The sequence below is a fragment of the Mauremys mutica genome, chromosome 1, assembly GCF_020497125.1.
Source record: "Mauremys mutica isolate MM-2020 ecotype Southern chromosome 1, ASM2049712v1, whole genome shotgun sequence".
Lineage (NCBI taxonomy): Eukaryota > Metazoa > Chordata > Testudines > Geoemydidae > Mauremys > Mauremys mutica.
Genome location: NC_059072.1, coordinates 349,042,533 through 349,059,156, shown reverse-complemented (window position 1 = coordinate 349,059,156; position 16,624 = coordinate 349,042,533). Strand labels below are relative to the sequence as shown.

The 16,624-nt window shown below is 50.5% G+C and overlaps 1 protein-coding gene across 2 annotated transcripts in view; it reads left to right on the top strand.

Moving 5' to 3' along the window:
- MYO7A (myosin VIIA) overlaps positions 1-13,321 on the top strand; it is a 157,317-nt gene extending 143,996 nt beyond the window's left edge. For both annotated transcript variants that reach the window (XM_045021244.1, XM_045021255.1), the window contains 8 exons: positions 167-280; positions 2,167-2,254; positions 3,546-3,652; positions 5,452-5,637; positions 6,469-6,585; positions 7,743-7,826; positions 10,301-10,420; positions 11,994-13,321. In XM_045021244.1, the coding sequence (XP_044877179.1) occupies positions 167-280; positions 2,167-2,254; positions 3,546-3,652; positions 5,452-5,637; positions 6,469-6,585; positions 7,743-7,826; positions 10,301-10,420; positions 11,994-12,086 (909 nt within the window). In that variant the 3' untranslated portion in view covers positions 12,087-13,321. The remainder of the gene's footprint in view (positions 1-166; positions 281-2,166; positions 2,255-3,545; positions 3,653-5,451; positions 5,638-6,468; positions 6,586-7,742; positions 7,827-10,300; positions 10,421-11,993) is intronic.
- Positions 13,322-16,624: the final 3,303 nt, after the last annotated feature.

Here is a 16,624-nt window from a genome sequence, read left to right as displayed (position 1 = left end):
TTAGCATCTAGGGGGGACCAGGAAGAATGCACAGAGAAGCAATGCTGTAACTCAGCAGGACAGCTCTGCCTCTCTGCAAAAAGCACCTCTAAGTTTCCCATGAGAGAGGGTGACCCGGGAATGAACAGCGAGGTGGCTGAGGTGTGGATTCCACCTCTCTTTGCAGGCGTTTGAAGTGGAGTCCAGCACTAAGGCCAAGGATTTCTGCCAGAACATCTCCAGCAGACTGCTGCTGAAGTCATCGGAGGGCTTCAGCCTCTTCGTCAAAATCTCCGACAAGGTGAGCGGCGCACAAAGCGATCGGCCACAGACTGCGCAGCTCTGCATCTCAGAGCCTTTGCTGCGCCATGTCCAGCTGGTGTAAATCATCGGCACTCTGCCGAAGCCGGTGGAGCTATGCCACTTTACACCACTTGGTCCATTGCTCCTGAGCTTCTCCCTGGATCTGACCCCTGGAGATTTCTATTCAAAGGTCCAGGCAGTCCTGCAGCCCCTGCTCACAAGCCTCATCCCACTGAAGTCAAAGGGAGCTGGCAGCATAATACTGTCAGGATGAGGTTTTCCAAAGCACTCAGTGATGGCCTAACTCTGCTCCAGTTCACATCAATCCCATCCCATTCAGTGACTTCGATCCAGGCTGAGCGCTTTGGAAGATCCCATTCTACAGCTTCAGGGCCTGATCCTGCTCCCCGTCCTGACTCCTGTGGCAGTGCTGGCATACATAAGGATCACAGGACAGTGCCCTTAAATTCTGTAACATCTTGGATGCCAGTTGCATCTCAGATTGCTTTAGAACACAAGAACAGCCATACTGGGTCAGACCAATGGGTCATCTAACCCAGTATCCTGTCTTTCAACAGTGGCCAATGCCAGGTACTCCAGAGGGAATGAACAGGGCAATCATCAAGTGGTCAATCCCCTGTCATCAGCTTCTGGCAGTGAAAGGCTAGGGACACCCAGAGCATGGGGTGGCATCCCTATCTTGGCTAGTAGCCATTGATGGACCTATCCTCTATGAAATTATTTAATTATTTTTTAGCTCCATTATAGTTTTGGCCTTCACAACATCCCCTGGCAAGGAGTTCCACAGGTTGACTGCGCGTTATGTGAAGAAATACTTCCTTTTGTTTGTTTTAAACCTGCTGCCTGTTAATTTCATTGGGTGACCCCTGGTTCTTGTGTTATGAGAAGGAGTAAATAACACTTCCTCCTTCACTTTCTCCACACCATTCATGATTTTACAGACCTCTATCTTATCCTCCCTTAGTGGTCACTTTTCCAAGCTGAAAAGTCCCAGTCTTATTAATCTCTCCTCATATGGCAGCTGTTCCATACCCCTAATCATTTCTGTTGCCCTTCTCTGTACCTTTTCCAATTCCAATATATCTTTTTTTGAGATGCACGCAGTATTCAAGATGTGAGCCTACCATGGATTTATATAGTTGCAGTATAATATTTACTTATTATATGTCCCTAATGGTTCCTAACATTTTGTTAGCTTTTTTGACTGCTCTGCGGGGTTAAATCATCCAAAAGGCAGATAGTCTGCTACAAATGACCAAGGAGAGAAGTATATAAATGCTTTGTGGGTTGAGTAAACTGAAAGCAATTATTTACAGGATCAATAAGAAAGAGCAATGGTGTTGTCACCTGCATAAACAAAGGCATCACAGAGCCGGGAGCTGATAGCCACTCCCTATATGTCTCTGGTCCAGCCGGACCTGGGATATTGGACCAGACCGATAGTGACCTATTAGAGGGGAGCAAGAGGATGGTCATGCTGCTGAATAGACTGATTTACAAGGAAGGATTAAGCGTGGTACCCAAGAACTGTCCAAAAGCAATGGAGAGATGAAGGGAGATGAATTGATTAGGGTGGAACAAGAGGAGATAACTGGGAATAACGGGTTGGAATTAGGTGAAGGACAGCGTAGAAACAGCTAGGCCGGCAATAGCTTTCTCATGGTGAGATCTGTGGAAGCCTCACCACTTGAGACATTTAAAACCAGCCTGGGGAAGGCACTGCAAGACACACTGGAAGAAATTATCCTCCCGTGGCAGGGGGATGGCCTAGGCTAGCCTGCATAATAGGCCTTTTCTCGCCTATAATGCTCTGAGTAGCTATTATTTGGTTGGTTTTATTAACAGCGGGATGTGTTTCCACAGGTTATCAGCGTCCCAGAAGGAGATTTCTTCTTTGACTTTGTCAGACATCTTACAGACTGGATAAAGAAAGCAAGACCTGCAAAAGACGGTAATCATGTCATTCTTCTGTTTTGCTGCTATTTCCTCTCCCAGGTACAGTGCTGGCCGGGGAGGTCTCATATTGCCAGGGGTGGCTCCAGGCACCAGCGCAGCAAGCGCGTGCCTGGGGCGGCAAGCTGCAGGGCGTGGCGTGCCGGTCGCTTTGAGGGCGGCAGTCAGGCGGCCTTCGGCGGCATGCCTGCGGGATGTCCGTCGGTCCCGTGGCTTCAGCAGCAATTCGGCGGCAGGCATGCCGAAGACATGGGACCGACAGATCACCCGCAGAAATGCCGCCGAATCCGCGTGACCTGCAGACCGTCCGCAGGCGCGCCGCCGAAGGCCGCCGGACTGCGGTGCTTGGGTTGGCAAAAAACATAAAGCAGCCCCTGCATAGAGCCCATTGAAATCATTTTTAAAAGGCTCCTCTCGCCTACCGTACCGTGATGAAAACTACAACTGTAATGTGTTTGGCACCGTGTAATGTTTGGGTCTTGGGTGTTCATGTAAATCATGTCAACAGCAACTCTGCACCTAAGAAACGATCCATTCTTGGGCAGGGAGCAAACTTTTACTCTTGCTATCCATAACTTCTAAAAAGAACTGCACAACAGCTAACACCCAGCAATACTCCAAGCTCTGACCACTTATACTATCAGTTAGAGGGCATTTATTGTCTTTGTCGGGCTTAAGACTTTATATTGCCACCTGATGGCTCCCAGTAATTTCACAGTATCCACTTTAATGCTGTTCCTATTTCTACTAAGGGAATCAAGAATCTTCTGTGGTCAAACAGGTCACAGATGCCAAGGGCTGGCAATGCAGAGATCAACTAGACCATGCCTCCAAAAAAATGACTTCCCCTGAAGATTGAAGTTTTGTGGTTGCTGTCCAGATGTGTAAAAACTTTCCGAGGTTTTAGCATTGCTTTGCTAGCTGAAATGCAGCTCCACTAACTGGCCCCAAGTAATTTTCCAGAAACTCCCACAATACATTGTAATGCTGTTGCTATGAAATTAAATCCATCCTCCTTTCATTCAAGATTTGCCAGTGAATTCAGTGCTTATTTAAGTGAAAGCCTGAAGACCACTAATTTAAGAGTTCATAGAGCAATGTAGGCAGCCACTCTGTAGCCAATGCACTTCAGTCATGGCTTGAACACTTGCTATTTCATCCCTGAACCTCCTGCAGCAGGGACTGTGAATTGCTTCAAGGAGCGAGCGTCTCTTTTATACAGGTTTCCATCTAGTGGTTGAAGCGTTTGTTACAAGCCTAGTCAATGCTGAACAGATTCCTTTTTGCAGGTATAGTGCCTTCTCTCACATACCAAGTGTTCTTCATGAAAAAACTGTGGACAAACACCATCCCTGGGAAGGATTCAATGGCAGACTCCATCTTCCACTATTATCAGGTACTCCTCCATGAGTTTACAATACTGGGGGAGGTCTGGGTGACGCAGGGAACTAGTAAGGGGATAAAAAGGCTTCCTCCTTCTACATCAATCGCTCACACCAGTAGTGACAAATAGAGGTTTCCACGTGCTGGCTGTTAGGAGGACTGGAGGTCTTAGTCCAGCTCCTCTTGAGTAGGTGTCAACATCATTAAACCATAGGTCAGAGGCACTAATTAGCCATCTTCTCGGCAGTCTCAGCAGACAAGCCGCACTGTGAATAGCCCCAGAGATTTTTCATCTCTTTCATGTCAAGGTGATGTGCTCAGGTTAGGTTTGAGTGGCAGAGACAGGGCAGAATGCCACACAGCTGCTGTACGTGTTCTTCAGCGAAAGAGAGGTCTCTGTTCTGCTGGGCTGTTTGGCCAGCTACTTTCAAGTGTGAAATTCACACGCACACACTATTGATTACAGTCATTCTCAATAAAATGGTTGTTCAAACACGAACGTGCCTCCTGCTGGTTATGTCATACATGGTCTTGTTGACAGATGAGGGGTACTTTTTAAATCATTCTCGAGGTTATATGGCTTAAAGGGGAAGCTTGATTTGAATAAAAGAAAAAGCCATTGGATTCCAAATGATCCCCCTCAACATCTGAGCACCTCTGGGCCAACACAAGTGACAAAGTGTGTTAGAGTGTGAGCTAAAATGGCCTTGGTCAAAGTGGTCTGGCTGAGAGATGAGCATCTAGTAGTGGCCAAACTAATCCAGAGCTTGTGCTTTAACAAAACATTTCCGCCCGCCTCATCACAATGACGATTTCAGAAAAATATTGCCGTTCCCAGGCAGTTCCTCCATAACTAGAGAGGGGTGAACAGCAGCAAATACCATTCCCTTGGGGAATTCCCCATATAGGTTGAATTTACCTGGGAAGCACTTAGTCCTTGCTGTGATGGCAGCCACAGAAGAGATCTGTAAGACTGTAAGAGGTAAATGGTGTTGTAAGTTACACCTCAAGGAACTGGCTGTAACTCACATGGTGAGAGGGCAGAAGGGTGGGGGGTGGGGTGATTGAAGGAAGAAACAAACCGGTGTAAAATAAAGCAGGGAGAGGCCTCAGCTGCATTTTCTCTGCCACCAGCAGTGCAGCGGGGAAGACTCATTGGGGATGAGCCTGATGCCTCAGAACCTGATTCCAGCTTATCCACAGTTCTTGTGGGGTTGTAGTTCAGGAGCAGGTTTCGGTTCCTCTCATTTTGGGCCAGTCGTGACATCGAGCTTCGGGTTCAGATCCGGCTTCGCCGAGGCTCAGGTTCTGCAGATCCAGTATTTTACGCAGGATCCATTCATGTTTTTCACTCAAATCCCCAAAGCTGTTAGACTTGGGTTCCTTTCAAACGTGGGGCAGAGATCAGGAGAGCCCCTGTTTTATCAAGCCCTGATCCCTGGCTGCAGTAGCCCCAAGTGTCTCGGTCTGGGCTTCGCTACCCCCATCCCCAGGGCCACTAACCATTGTGCCTTTCCAGTGTTTCTGAAGGGGAAAGGGGTCCCAGCTAAGTGGGGGTACCAGGAGGGGGTTGGGTCATGGGATGGAAAAGACTGAAGATCACTGCACTAGCACAGCTGGCTTTCAAGCAGCTTCCTTCTATAGCTGCCGACCTGCTAGATTTCCGTTAGCCAGCGTCTAATTGGCATTTGTCTTGGGACGGTTGGGTGCTGCCATTCAAACAGCCTCCCTCTCTGAGGACAAAGGGACGTCTTTGAGAACCTGGATGTTTGTGGCCTCCCCCGTTACCTTGTGAAATGCTTTCGTGTGCAGGAATTACCAAAGTACCTGCGTGGCTACCACAAGTGTACCCGGGAAGAGGTCTTACAGCTGGCAGCTCTGATCTACAGGGTGAAGTTTGAGGATGACAAGTCCTACTTCCCCAGCATCCCCAAGCTCCTGAAGGAGCTGGTGCCTCAGGATCTTCTCCGGCAGCTCTCTCCAGATGACTGGAAAAGGGTAAGGAATGGCCTTGATAACACGGAGCCAGGCTCGGAGAACGGTGCTGCGGGTATAGCATCTGGATAAGCTTGTGTGACAGCTGCCATCCTGTCCGACACAGCAAGGACTGAACCGGGGACCTCCGGACTTAAAAGCATGAGCGTAGCAGCTTGAGCTAAACCTCTCTAGGTGGGGCTGGAACACAATCTGTGCTCTGCCAACCATGCTCAGAGTGGGACTGGTAACACACACACACACTAGTAGGTTACACTTACACCATAGGTAGCTATTACTATTATAGCAGTGCTTAGGACCCAGCGAAGATCAGGGTCTCGTTTTGCAGGGCAGCGTATAAGCACATGGTAAGAGACAGTCCCAGTCCTACAGAGCTTATATTCAAGACAGACAAAGGAAGCAAAGATTGATTATCCCTGTTTTACGTGTGGAGAACCAAGGCACAGAGAGATTAAGTGACTTGTTCCAGATGACACAAGGAGTCAGTATCAAAGCTGGGAATTGAATCCAGATCTTCCATTGCGCTAGCCCAGTGTGTTAACCACAAGTCTGTCCTGCCTCACACTGGAAAAAGCATCTGTGGATATACTCAAACCCGTACTGGCTGGAAGATGGAAAAATAATGTATAAGGTCTTTTCAGGCTCCTGCACTGGCACAATAGCTAATGCGCAGGTGAGGGCATGGTGGATTTCTGTTAAAACAGGATGGCAAAGTCTGATGTTTTGTGGCAGGAATAACATACATCTGTGTGTCATGATGCTCTTTGTATTCAAATGTCCTAGTTCCCAGGTGGTCTGGCAAGCCCTTCAGTAATGTCATGTTGTCCTTTGTAGTCCATTGTGGCGTATTTCAATAAGCATGCCGGCAAAACAAGAGAAGAAGCCAAGCTTGCCTTCCTAAAGATTGTCTTCAAGTGGCCTACGTTTGGATCAGCCTTCTTTGAAGTGAAGGTACAAATTTCATTGTGTGGGTCACCTGGCAGGAGCAGGAGCAGGGACCCTGGGAAATGGTTGGTTCTCACAGCTCCTCCCCCTGACAAAGTATAAGGAATTCTAAAGGGAAGAACTGATGGCTGTTCGGTGGCCCCTGCCTGGGCCACGGAGACTCGTTCGCCAGCTCACTCCCTCTACTTAGGTATTTCCATGGTACTCATCATTGTCTGAGGACCTTCCACTCATGCGTGGATCTGTCCTCGGTGCGGGAGAGCGGTGCTACTATTGCCATTTTACAGATGGGGAACTGAGGCACAGGGTAGAGTGAGATTTTCAATGGGACTTGGGCTCCTAAGCCGCTTAAGAGCTTTTCAAAGTTCTGCTTTAAGTGACTTGCCTACAGTCAGCCAAGGAGTCGATGGATGAGCCAGGAATGGATCGCAGGTCTCCCAAGTCCCCGCTCATTGTCCTAGTCACAAGACCTTGCTTCCTACCCCTTGACTTGTTTCTTCCTGGATAAGGTGGAGGCAGAATGGCTGGGTGTGTGGGGAAGCCTGCATTGCCACTGCCCTTCTTGGTTCTGGGCTGTAGGACTGAGACCCAGAGCCTCAAAGGTATTTACTGCCTTTGGGAGTTAGGTGCCTCCATACCTTTGAGGATCTGGCCCTGAGTCTCCAGAACTGTCTGCCTAGCATCTCTGACCAGCACTAAGGAACCGAAAGCCAAAGGTAGGCCGAGCAAAGGGAAATGGTGCAGTTGGCCCAGGATTCCTTCAGACCAGAGGTACTAAGGACAGGAGAGTCCATGCATCAAGAAGAGGTGGTCTTAGGAGGGAAGGGCCACCTGGGGCTTCCCACTGCACCCTAGCTCACCCAGTCCACAGGCAGGATGGCTCCCCTACCAGCTGCTTCCATTGGCAAACTGGGCGGGGAAAGAAATGGAAAAGAAGGAACTTGAAAGCCGCCAGTCACTTACTCATTAAAGTCAGCAGGTGTTTGGGGCGGAGGTGGGGAGCCTCATCATTAGCTGGATGGCTGTTACCATAGCAGTGAAGAGGCCTTGATTTATTTTGAGCTTCCTTAAAAGGATAAACTAGACAGTAACCCATGAGCAAGCTAAAATGCAGCGGGATTCTCGCCAGGAGTCATGTGACTGCTTCGTCTCTTTTCTAACAGCAAACTACCGAGCCAAATTACCCAGAGATCCTTTTAATTGCCATCAACAAGCACGGAGTCAGCCTCATAGATCCCAAAACCAAGGTAAGCCAGACGCCACCAGTTACTACCTGCGGAAAGCTCCACCACGTGCAACTGGGCCATGCCCCTCCCAGGGCTAACATTAACGAACTGTGGGTGGGGGTAACGTTAGGCATCTAAATAAATGGCCTGATTCTCAAAGGTACCGAGTCTCCTCTACTTCTTGTGAGGTCGGCAGGAGCTGCAGGCACTCAGCACCTTGGAAAGTCAGGCCACTTGGGTGGAAGTCTGAAGTTCTGAACACTTTGGTCGTGACTCCAGGGTTTCTGAAAGGTACCCGCTGACACAAAGTGGGGCTCACTGCTCCTGTCATCATCTGCACTGCAAGTGCCATGGGCCAGATTTGCACCCATGAGTCCATTATGAGGGTGCAGAGGCACGATCCTGCCTGGACCTCCCTGATGTGCAATATCCCTGTGAGTGCTGCAGCATGACACCCCGTGTGCTCAGCTGGCTAGTGTGGCAGAGGGCAGAGCTACTGCTTCTCCTCTCTCACCCCTTTCCCTGCTCCCCTTGGGGTGGTTTTCTCTCCTGACTGCAAAGATTGCAGCAATCAGATGTGCAAACTCTCTCCTGGTGCAGAGGCATTTCCCTCTACCTTGTGCTTTTGTGCCTGCCAACAGCTGCACACGGCCCAGCCTCAGCTAGCCCTGTGTGCAAAATGTAGGGTGACCATACGTCCCATTTTGGCTGGGACAGGCCCCGTTTTAAGCTCTGTGCTGGCCGTTCCGACTTTTTTGACAAAAACGGGCCTTTGTCCTGTTTGGAGAAGAGCAAACGAGCCCTGCAGGCAGGGGGGCGGCTCGGGCAAGCCCCAGGCCATCCCGTTTTTACTTTAGGAAATATGGTCGCTCTAGTGAAATGGCTCTTATGTTTCATGGAAAGTGGTGTTAGGTGCACACATCACAGGAGTGTGTAGCCTGCCTGGCTAAATGATGAGGAAGGGAGACACAGCCGACAGCCGGCGTTTGTAAACCGTGAAGCAGGGGATTGTTTAGGGTGGCACCAGGGGCTACAGTTAGGCCCGACAGGATGAAATGAAACATGGTCAATATAAGCGGAATACCAGGAAGAGCTTCCAGAGGCTGAGCTGCATTATGCTGGGGAACAGTCTTCCCAGAGCAAAAGGCTTAGGACAGGGGTGGGCAAACTTTTTGGCCCGAGGGCCACATCAAGGTTGTGAAACTGTATGGAGGGCCGGGTAGGGAAGGCTGTGCCTCCCCAAAGAGCCTGGCCCCTGCCCCCATCCGTCCCCTCCCACTTCCCGCCCCCTGACTGGACCTCCGGGACACCCATGCCCTCTATCCAACCCCGCCTGTTCCCTGTCCCCTGACTGCCCTGACCCCTATCCACACCCCCACCCCTAACTGCCCCCCAGAACCACACCCCTTATCCAACCCCGCCTGCTCCCTGTCCCCTGACTGCCCTGACCCCTATCCACACCCACACCCCTAACTGCCCCCCAGAACCACACCCCTTATCCAACCCCGCCTGCTCCCTGTCCCCTGACTGCCCTGACCCCTATCCTCACCCCCCACCCCTAACTGCCCCCCAGGACCACACCCCTTATCCAACCCCACCTGCTCCCTGTCCCCGGACTGCCCCGACCCCTATCCACACCCCCACCCCTAACTGCCCCCCAGGACCACACCCCTTATCCAACCCCGCCTGCTCCCTGTCCCCTGACTGCCTCGACCCCTATCCACACCCCTGCCCCCTGACAGCCCCCCCAGGAGTCCTATGCCTGTTCCCTGTCCCCTGACCACCACCACCCCGAACCTATGCCCCATCCAACTTCCCCCTGCTCCCTGTCCCCTGACTGCCCCCCCCCGGAACCCCCTGACCCTTATCCAACCCCACTGCTCCCCGCCCCCTTACCATGCTGCTCAGAGCAGCAGGACTGGTAGCCATGCTGCCCGGCCGCAGCCAGCTGCCCAGAGCGAGTTGAGGCTGCGGGGGAGGGGCCGGGGGCTAGCCTTCCCCGCTGGGAACTCAGGGGTCAGGCAGGACATTCCTGTGGGTCAGATGTGGCCCACGGGCCATAGTTTGCCCACCTCTGGCTTTGAAGCACCATTGCTTGGGACATGGAAACCTAGCCTGGATAACATACCAGTTCCTTTCCGAGTCCTTCATCGTTGTCGGTGAGCTGTGGCTCAGACCCAGAGAGGGGCCAAACTTAGCTGTCCTCCTGCCTAAGCACATAAGAATTGCCTAGTGGCTCAGACCCATGGTCCCTTTAGTCCTCGGGCCCGTCTCCAACAGCGACTGTGGGCTATAGGAAAAAGGCAAGAATCCCCACTGGTCTCTCCGACTCTGAGCTCTCGGTTTCTGGGGGTGGGGACAGGGGCTGGTGGGATCATCTCACCTCAGGAAATGTTTGGTTTGTTGGGGTGGGAAGCCCAGAGGGAAATGAGGGGTGAGCCGCTGGGGCTTCAGCACATGTTCCAAGTATCTAACTGTCCTTCTGCGCCTCTTAGGATATTCTCACGACTCATCCCTTCACCAAGATCTCCAACTGGAGCAGCGGCAACACGTACTTTCACATAACCATTGGCAACCTGGTGCGGGGAAGCAAACTGCTCTGTGAAACGTCGCTGGTAAGGGGAGTTCAGGGTTCTCGGTCAGTCACTGAGCACAGAGAGCAAGGGTAGGGGGAATGAACTGAAGGCTGAACCTCCAAAGCCGCACCCAGGGTTCAGATCCTCTTTTCGTGTCACGTTGCCTGTGTCTGAGCGTCTGGGCCAAGGGGCTTTGGAATGGAAGAACAGCAGAGTTAGTGAGCTCGCTAAACAGGTCCCCTGCGTGGAGTTCCCCTTCCCAGCCCTGCAAGCTAAGGCTAAGGCATCCCTGGGTCTAGCACAGCTGTTACTGGTGCGGGACTGAATCGGGCCTCAGGCAGGGGCAGTTTTGGATGTAATTCTGCATTTTTGGAAGAGGGGGGCAGGTTTCTGGAGCAGGCTGATTGAAAAGGAAACAGCAGCTGTTTAAAGCCGCTCAGAGGCCTGGGATGTTGAACAAAATCCCCGGATGGATTGATGGGGAGAAGGCAAGTGAGGTGGCCAAGTGTGCAGGATAAATTCACGCATCAGCTTCCTGGATGTGAGGGCAGGAACAGAGGCCATAAGCTGTGCGACGTACTCACAAGGGCCAAACCTTCCGCTGGTGTCAGTGGAGCTGCACCGATTTACACCAGCAGAGGATCGGTGCATAGACTCCATTCCAGCTTTGCCCAGGGCAGTAGTAATGGCTTAGCCTGTTACCCTGACTGACGTCCCTTGTCAGTGGGTGAGGACGCTGAATGTTCAGCCAGGCTAGTCACCGGGTGCATCAAAAGCCTGAGGTGCTTTATAGCAAGCCAAACCGGCAGAATCACCACTGTAGCAATCGGGCGCTGGGCACTCTGGAACTGACTAGCATGCAGCTCAGAGCAGTTAGTTCAAGTCTTAAATCCAGTACCAAGCTTCTCTGCCCACCATCCCATAGTGAACCAGAGTCAGAGACACTCTGTAATGGCTCGCTCTGGGTGACACGAGAGCATCACAGTCTGGTTTTTAGCTCTCAAGCCCCAACGGGGCAGGGGACTTGCCAGACTGAATCAGACCCAAGCTCTGTCTAGTTCAGTATCTTGTCTCCGACCATAGCCAGCACCAGCTGCTACACGGGAAGATGAAAGAACTCCACTGTAGACTGACGTGGGGTAATCTGCTTGCACATGAGATCTGACTCTGATCTCTAATAGGTACAGATTAGTTTAAGCACTGAAGCATGAGGTTTAATATCCCTTCCAACATTTATTGCCATTAATTATAATTACTCCAGAGATTCTTGATATCCATATAATTATCAAAGCCCTTCTTGAATCTGGCTGAGTTCTTGGCCACAACAACTTCCTGTGACAGAGTTTTCCACAGTCCAGTTAGGCGTGTGTGAAAAAGTATTTCCTTGTATTAGTTTCAAACTTGCCATCTTTTCATTGACTGACTGTCCCCTGGTTCTTATCAAAGGGCTAGGCATCGACCAGGCAAGGTTCAAGGCTGTTGTGGTGGGGAGGAAGAGGGTTGTTGATCAGCCTGGTAGTAGTTCACACCGAAGGCATTCAAGGGACATGATCCAGTGACCGGCAGTTAGGCTTTCTGGGTGATGTGTCTGATCTCTCAAACTTCCTACCAGGGCTACAAGATGGATGACCTCTTGACCTCATACATCAGTCAGATGTTAACAGCCATGAGCAAACAGAGGAGTGCAAAGGGCAGCAGCAAGTGAACTGAAAGAAGCCACTGGCAGGTGGCCATGGAGCTAATTCACCAGCTGGGGCCTGTGGGATACCCCTGCAGCTGGGGCAGAACCTTTTCTGCCCAGATGTGGAAGATGATCCGGACCCCTTCAGAAAGCTCATCCGACTCTGATCTTGAGGGCTCAAGTCCCATTTCCCCTTCCAGCGAGGACGACTATCTGTGATGCTGACCTCCAATTCCCCCCTCCTCCCTAGTAAGCCCTGTTTTAAACTTCTAAGCTTTCTGGGTGACAGACAGTGACTGATCAACAGAGAAACATCAGCGGGATGTTTACTATCAAACCAAATGACTGAAGTTTGCAAAGGATTGTAGGAAAAAGTTGCGAGTGTCATTTTTAAAAAGGGGAAGGTGGTCAGGGTGCCATTAAGGACTTTGGAGAAGTTCTGGGCGTCCGAGATTTGCTGATCAGTAACCTAACCCTGCTCCATTGTAGAGAAAAATCCCATCCACTCTCCTGCAGGTATCTTGACATTGCAACAGAACAAAAAGAAATCCATTTGTTCTAAAAAAAAAAAAAAAGCCGAGGGAAAAAGTGCATTTAAAATAGTGGTTGGTTTGTTTCTTCTTAATCCTAATTGAACAGCCTGTACCATGGCAAAGCGATGACGGGAGACGGGCGCACAACGATGGAGATATTTAAAGGTTTCATTTCTTATTCTTGTATTTATTTATTTTTTAAAGAGAATGACGGCTTCTGGGAGGCTGGCTCTGGGGAAGGCCCCACACAGCTCCAAAGGCTTCACCCAACAGAACCACTCACACACCCAGCGCTCCATTGTCAAAAGGATGAGACTGCGTGTTCATAAGTCAAACTGTTCTAATTAGGGGTGGCCTTCAGTTCAGCATCAAATCCCTATTCAGCAGCATGGAAACGAGGCTGCTAAAGATAGCTGACCCCGCCCCCTCCACCCGCAGAATGCACCTGGCAGGATCAGGCTCTTAGCTGGAAGCCTGAAGGTGGCTTTAGACCCTGAGAGGTGGAAAATGTTGGCCAGGCCATTCTGTGCTGTGTGTTTGATTGTGCGCTGCAGTCGCCTTTCTCTGAAAGTCAAGCCTGGTGCACGAGGCTTTGCCCTCTGTGCAGCATTAAAAAAAAAGGTAATAATTGGAGATATACCAATCTCCTAGAACTGGAAGGGACCTTGAAAGGTCATTGAGTCCAGCCCCCTGCCTTCATTAGCAGGACCAATTTTTACCCCAGATCCCTAAGTGGCCTCCTCAAAGATTGAACTTACAACCCTGGGTTTAGCAGGCCAATGCTCAAACCACTGCGCTATCCCTCCCTCCCTCCTTCCTCTAGCTTAAATGTATTTGTTCCACAGTGACTTTGTAACAATAGCAGGACATCCAGAGGGAAAGCAGAGCCATTGTGTAAGAAAAATAAACCATGGCTGCAGACAAACATCCCTTCATCTGCACCTCTGCCGCTGTCTGCTAGGCTGTGTTCTGTGTCATGCTGCTGCTTATTATTTACCCTCTGCATTTTCTGGTTTGCTTCAGGTGGGACACTCTGATGGGGTTGGGAAGCTTCCAAATTCTGGGACCATCTCCCATCTCTGCACTAGACTAACCTAAAACTTTGGCCCCGGCCAGCCCCCTAGGAACTGACCTTTGTGGCTCGGTTCCATCACTAAATTTAGCTCTGTCCCATTGTGGCAAAGGACGGTTGAATAATTGGATCTGGCTATAAACAGAGGCCTAGCTCCTGATGCAAAGTTAATTCATTGGGGGCTAGCAGGAGAACGCTACTGAAAAGCAGAGAAATATGGGAGGATGCCAGCCCCTGTGCTCAGTGCCTAGCCCCTGAGATCACAGGCTATGCCCACCTCAGCCTGACAGATGATCCCAGCATTCGCTCTCATCTGCGTCTCCTAGCACCATTGCATTTCAGCTGAGAGTAAGACAGTCACCATGTGTTTTTAGGAGGCCTTACGCTGCTGGGTATATGACCACAGCTAAACCACCCAGGCTCACTGTACTGGGCTCTAGCACATACATTGCAGCAAGGGCCAGGCCACTGCTCAACATGGAGAGTGTCTCCTGCATCAGTGACCGGAACAGTTAGTGGCATAACTGATCTTTTCTGCCTGTAGCTTCCACGGTTCAGTCAAACAGATCATTTGTGTGGGAGCCTTTCCATCAACTTCAATGGGCTTTGGATCATGTTCTGGGTTAGCAACCCCAATCTGCCGCCTGTCAGTCAGATCCCCCACCAGGCACAGCATCGACAAGCCCAGGCAGGCGGCTCTGAAAGGACAGTAGCCCAACCTCAGGTGTCATGGCATCAAACAGGAGCTGTGCATGGCCGACTAAATTTCATTCACAGCATCAGCCACATCCTCCCTTTAAAGTCATGTTGTAGGGTTGGTTCCCAGCAACCAGCACTTGAAAGGCATGATCTCAAAGGGCTGTGACAGCAGCTGGGACTATAAGACCCAGCTGAGGTTGAGTTTTGATTCTGGTGCCACTAACACTGGGTGGATCTCAGCAGAAATGTGCTTAGGTGGGTCAGTACCTTTGAGTCACCTCATACTAGCCCAGTCCAGAACAATCAGTGTTGCATTCGCACGCTGCTTGTCCAACGCTCAACTGTTTTCCCCTGACCTTTCCCACGTCCCCACTGCTCTCTGCCTCACTCAGCACTCTAGAACACGGGTAAGACATTTGCACTGTCTTACTGTCCATAACTGGACTTTGCAGAGGACCAGGTTCCACACACAGTGGTGCACAAATTAACTTCATTGTTACCTCCTGCACAAGCTGCCCAGGAGCATATTTGGGTAAAATAGTGACACTGGGCCCTGTCGTTCCACTGTTCCTGCATTTGACGTGCATGAGGGGCTGCACATAGACATCTGAAGGCAGAGGATGCAACTTTGGCCTGGTTCTGAACCACTTTCCACCCATGTAAATGAGGGGCAACGCCACTGATGTCAGTGGCGTTGCACTGAGTACAACCAATATGGGGGTCAGAACTCGGCCTGCTGGGTCACCAAAATCAATCTTTCATGGCCCTTTTCAGCTACACCCCCAGCAGCAATGGTTCGTGTTTCAACTGTGACCCTACTGCTACCTGCTTCTCTCTTGTGAGCCCACTGCTATTTTGCCCTTCCCCTTGCCTGGCTCTGCAGGCCGCAGTAGGCCTCAGCCGTTCATTACTCTTGAGCAGTTTGTACTCCGTAAAAGACGATCACTGTTTTCAATGCTACCACGGTTGTGCCACCTCTACTCATTCTCTGCAGTGCGGGTCATGTGAGCAGCAGCCTGGCGCACATCCCATCCATGCAGCAATTAGCCTGAGTGTGTGTTTCAGTTTCAGAAGTCCCTTTGGGGTTTGTGTGTGTGTGTCACATGCTGCGTGTATTAGTGGCTGTTTGTTTATATTCACACATGCAATGTAACATGAAAACTTACGTCCGTGTGAAATACGCTAATAAAAAAAATACGAATAGGAGGACTTGTGAGAGGCTCTTTGAAGTTCAGTTCGTTGAAGAGATGGCTACCAGGTGATTTGTTCATGGTCTGTAAGTACATACACGGAGAAATCTGAGCGTAGAGAGCTCGTCAGTCTACCAGACAAAGCCGAAACAAGCGCCAGTGGCTGGAAGCTAACACTAGATACATTCAGCCTAGACGTAAGGTGCACATTTTTAACACTGAGGTTGTCAAGCTTTCTAGAGGGGCTCACGAACATGGGTGCCACCTTAGGGCAGACTGTCAAGACGCCAGCCCCCAGTTGGTTATGAGTTCTATGCTTAGAGTTCACCAACCAAGTAACAAGTGTGAACTCCTCAACAGCCTTAGCATGGAGTCACGAACAGGCCCCTTGGGCACTCTGGGTTATCTCGCCCCCCAAGGCAAACCTGCCTTTGCGATCCCTGGGCCCTAACACAACACTATTCAGGGTACTCCCAGTCCCATAGGACCAGTCACTTATCTCAGGTTAGTGGCATCCCAGGGCTCTCACCAAAGACAACTTAAGAACGGCCATACTGCATCAGACCAATGGTCCATCTAGGCCAGTATCCTGTCTTCCAGCAGTAGCCAATGCCAGGTGCTTCAGAGGGAATGAGCAGAACAGGCAATTATGAAGTGATTCATCCACTCCCAGCATCTGGCAATCAGAGGCTGAGGACATCCAGGCCATAGGGGGTTGCATCCCTGCCCATCCTGGCTAATAGCCACTCATGGACCTATCTGCCTTGAACTTATCTAGTTCTTTTTTTTTAACCTTGTTATAGTTTTGGCCTTCACAACATCCTATAATAATTAATGCTCGTTTCTTTTCCTGAATTAATAATTATGTGCACAGGTAAAGCAGGCAAACATATACACACAAATCAGTTACAGTCTCTCTTGGGTTTCAGAGGGTAATAGATGCTGTTGTAAAATGCTTAGAAATCTTCGCCCACCCCCACCCCCCGCCCCTCCGCCCCTCTTGAGGCATTTTTAATTCCCTTCCCCCAGAGTTCAAACTGATGGTACATATGTCGGTGCAACAAAGTC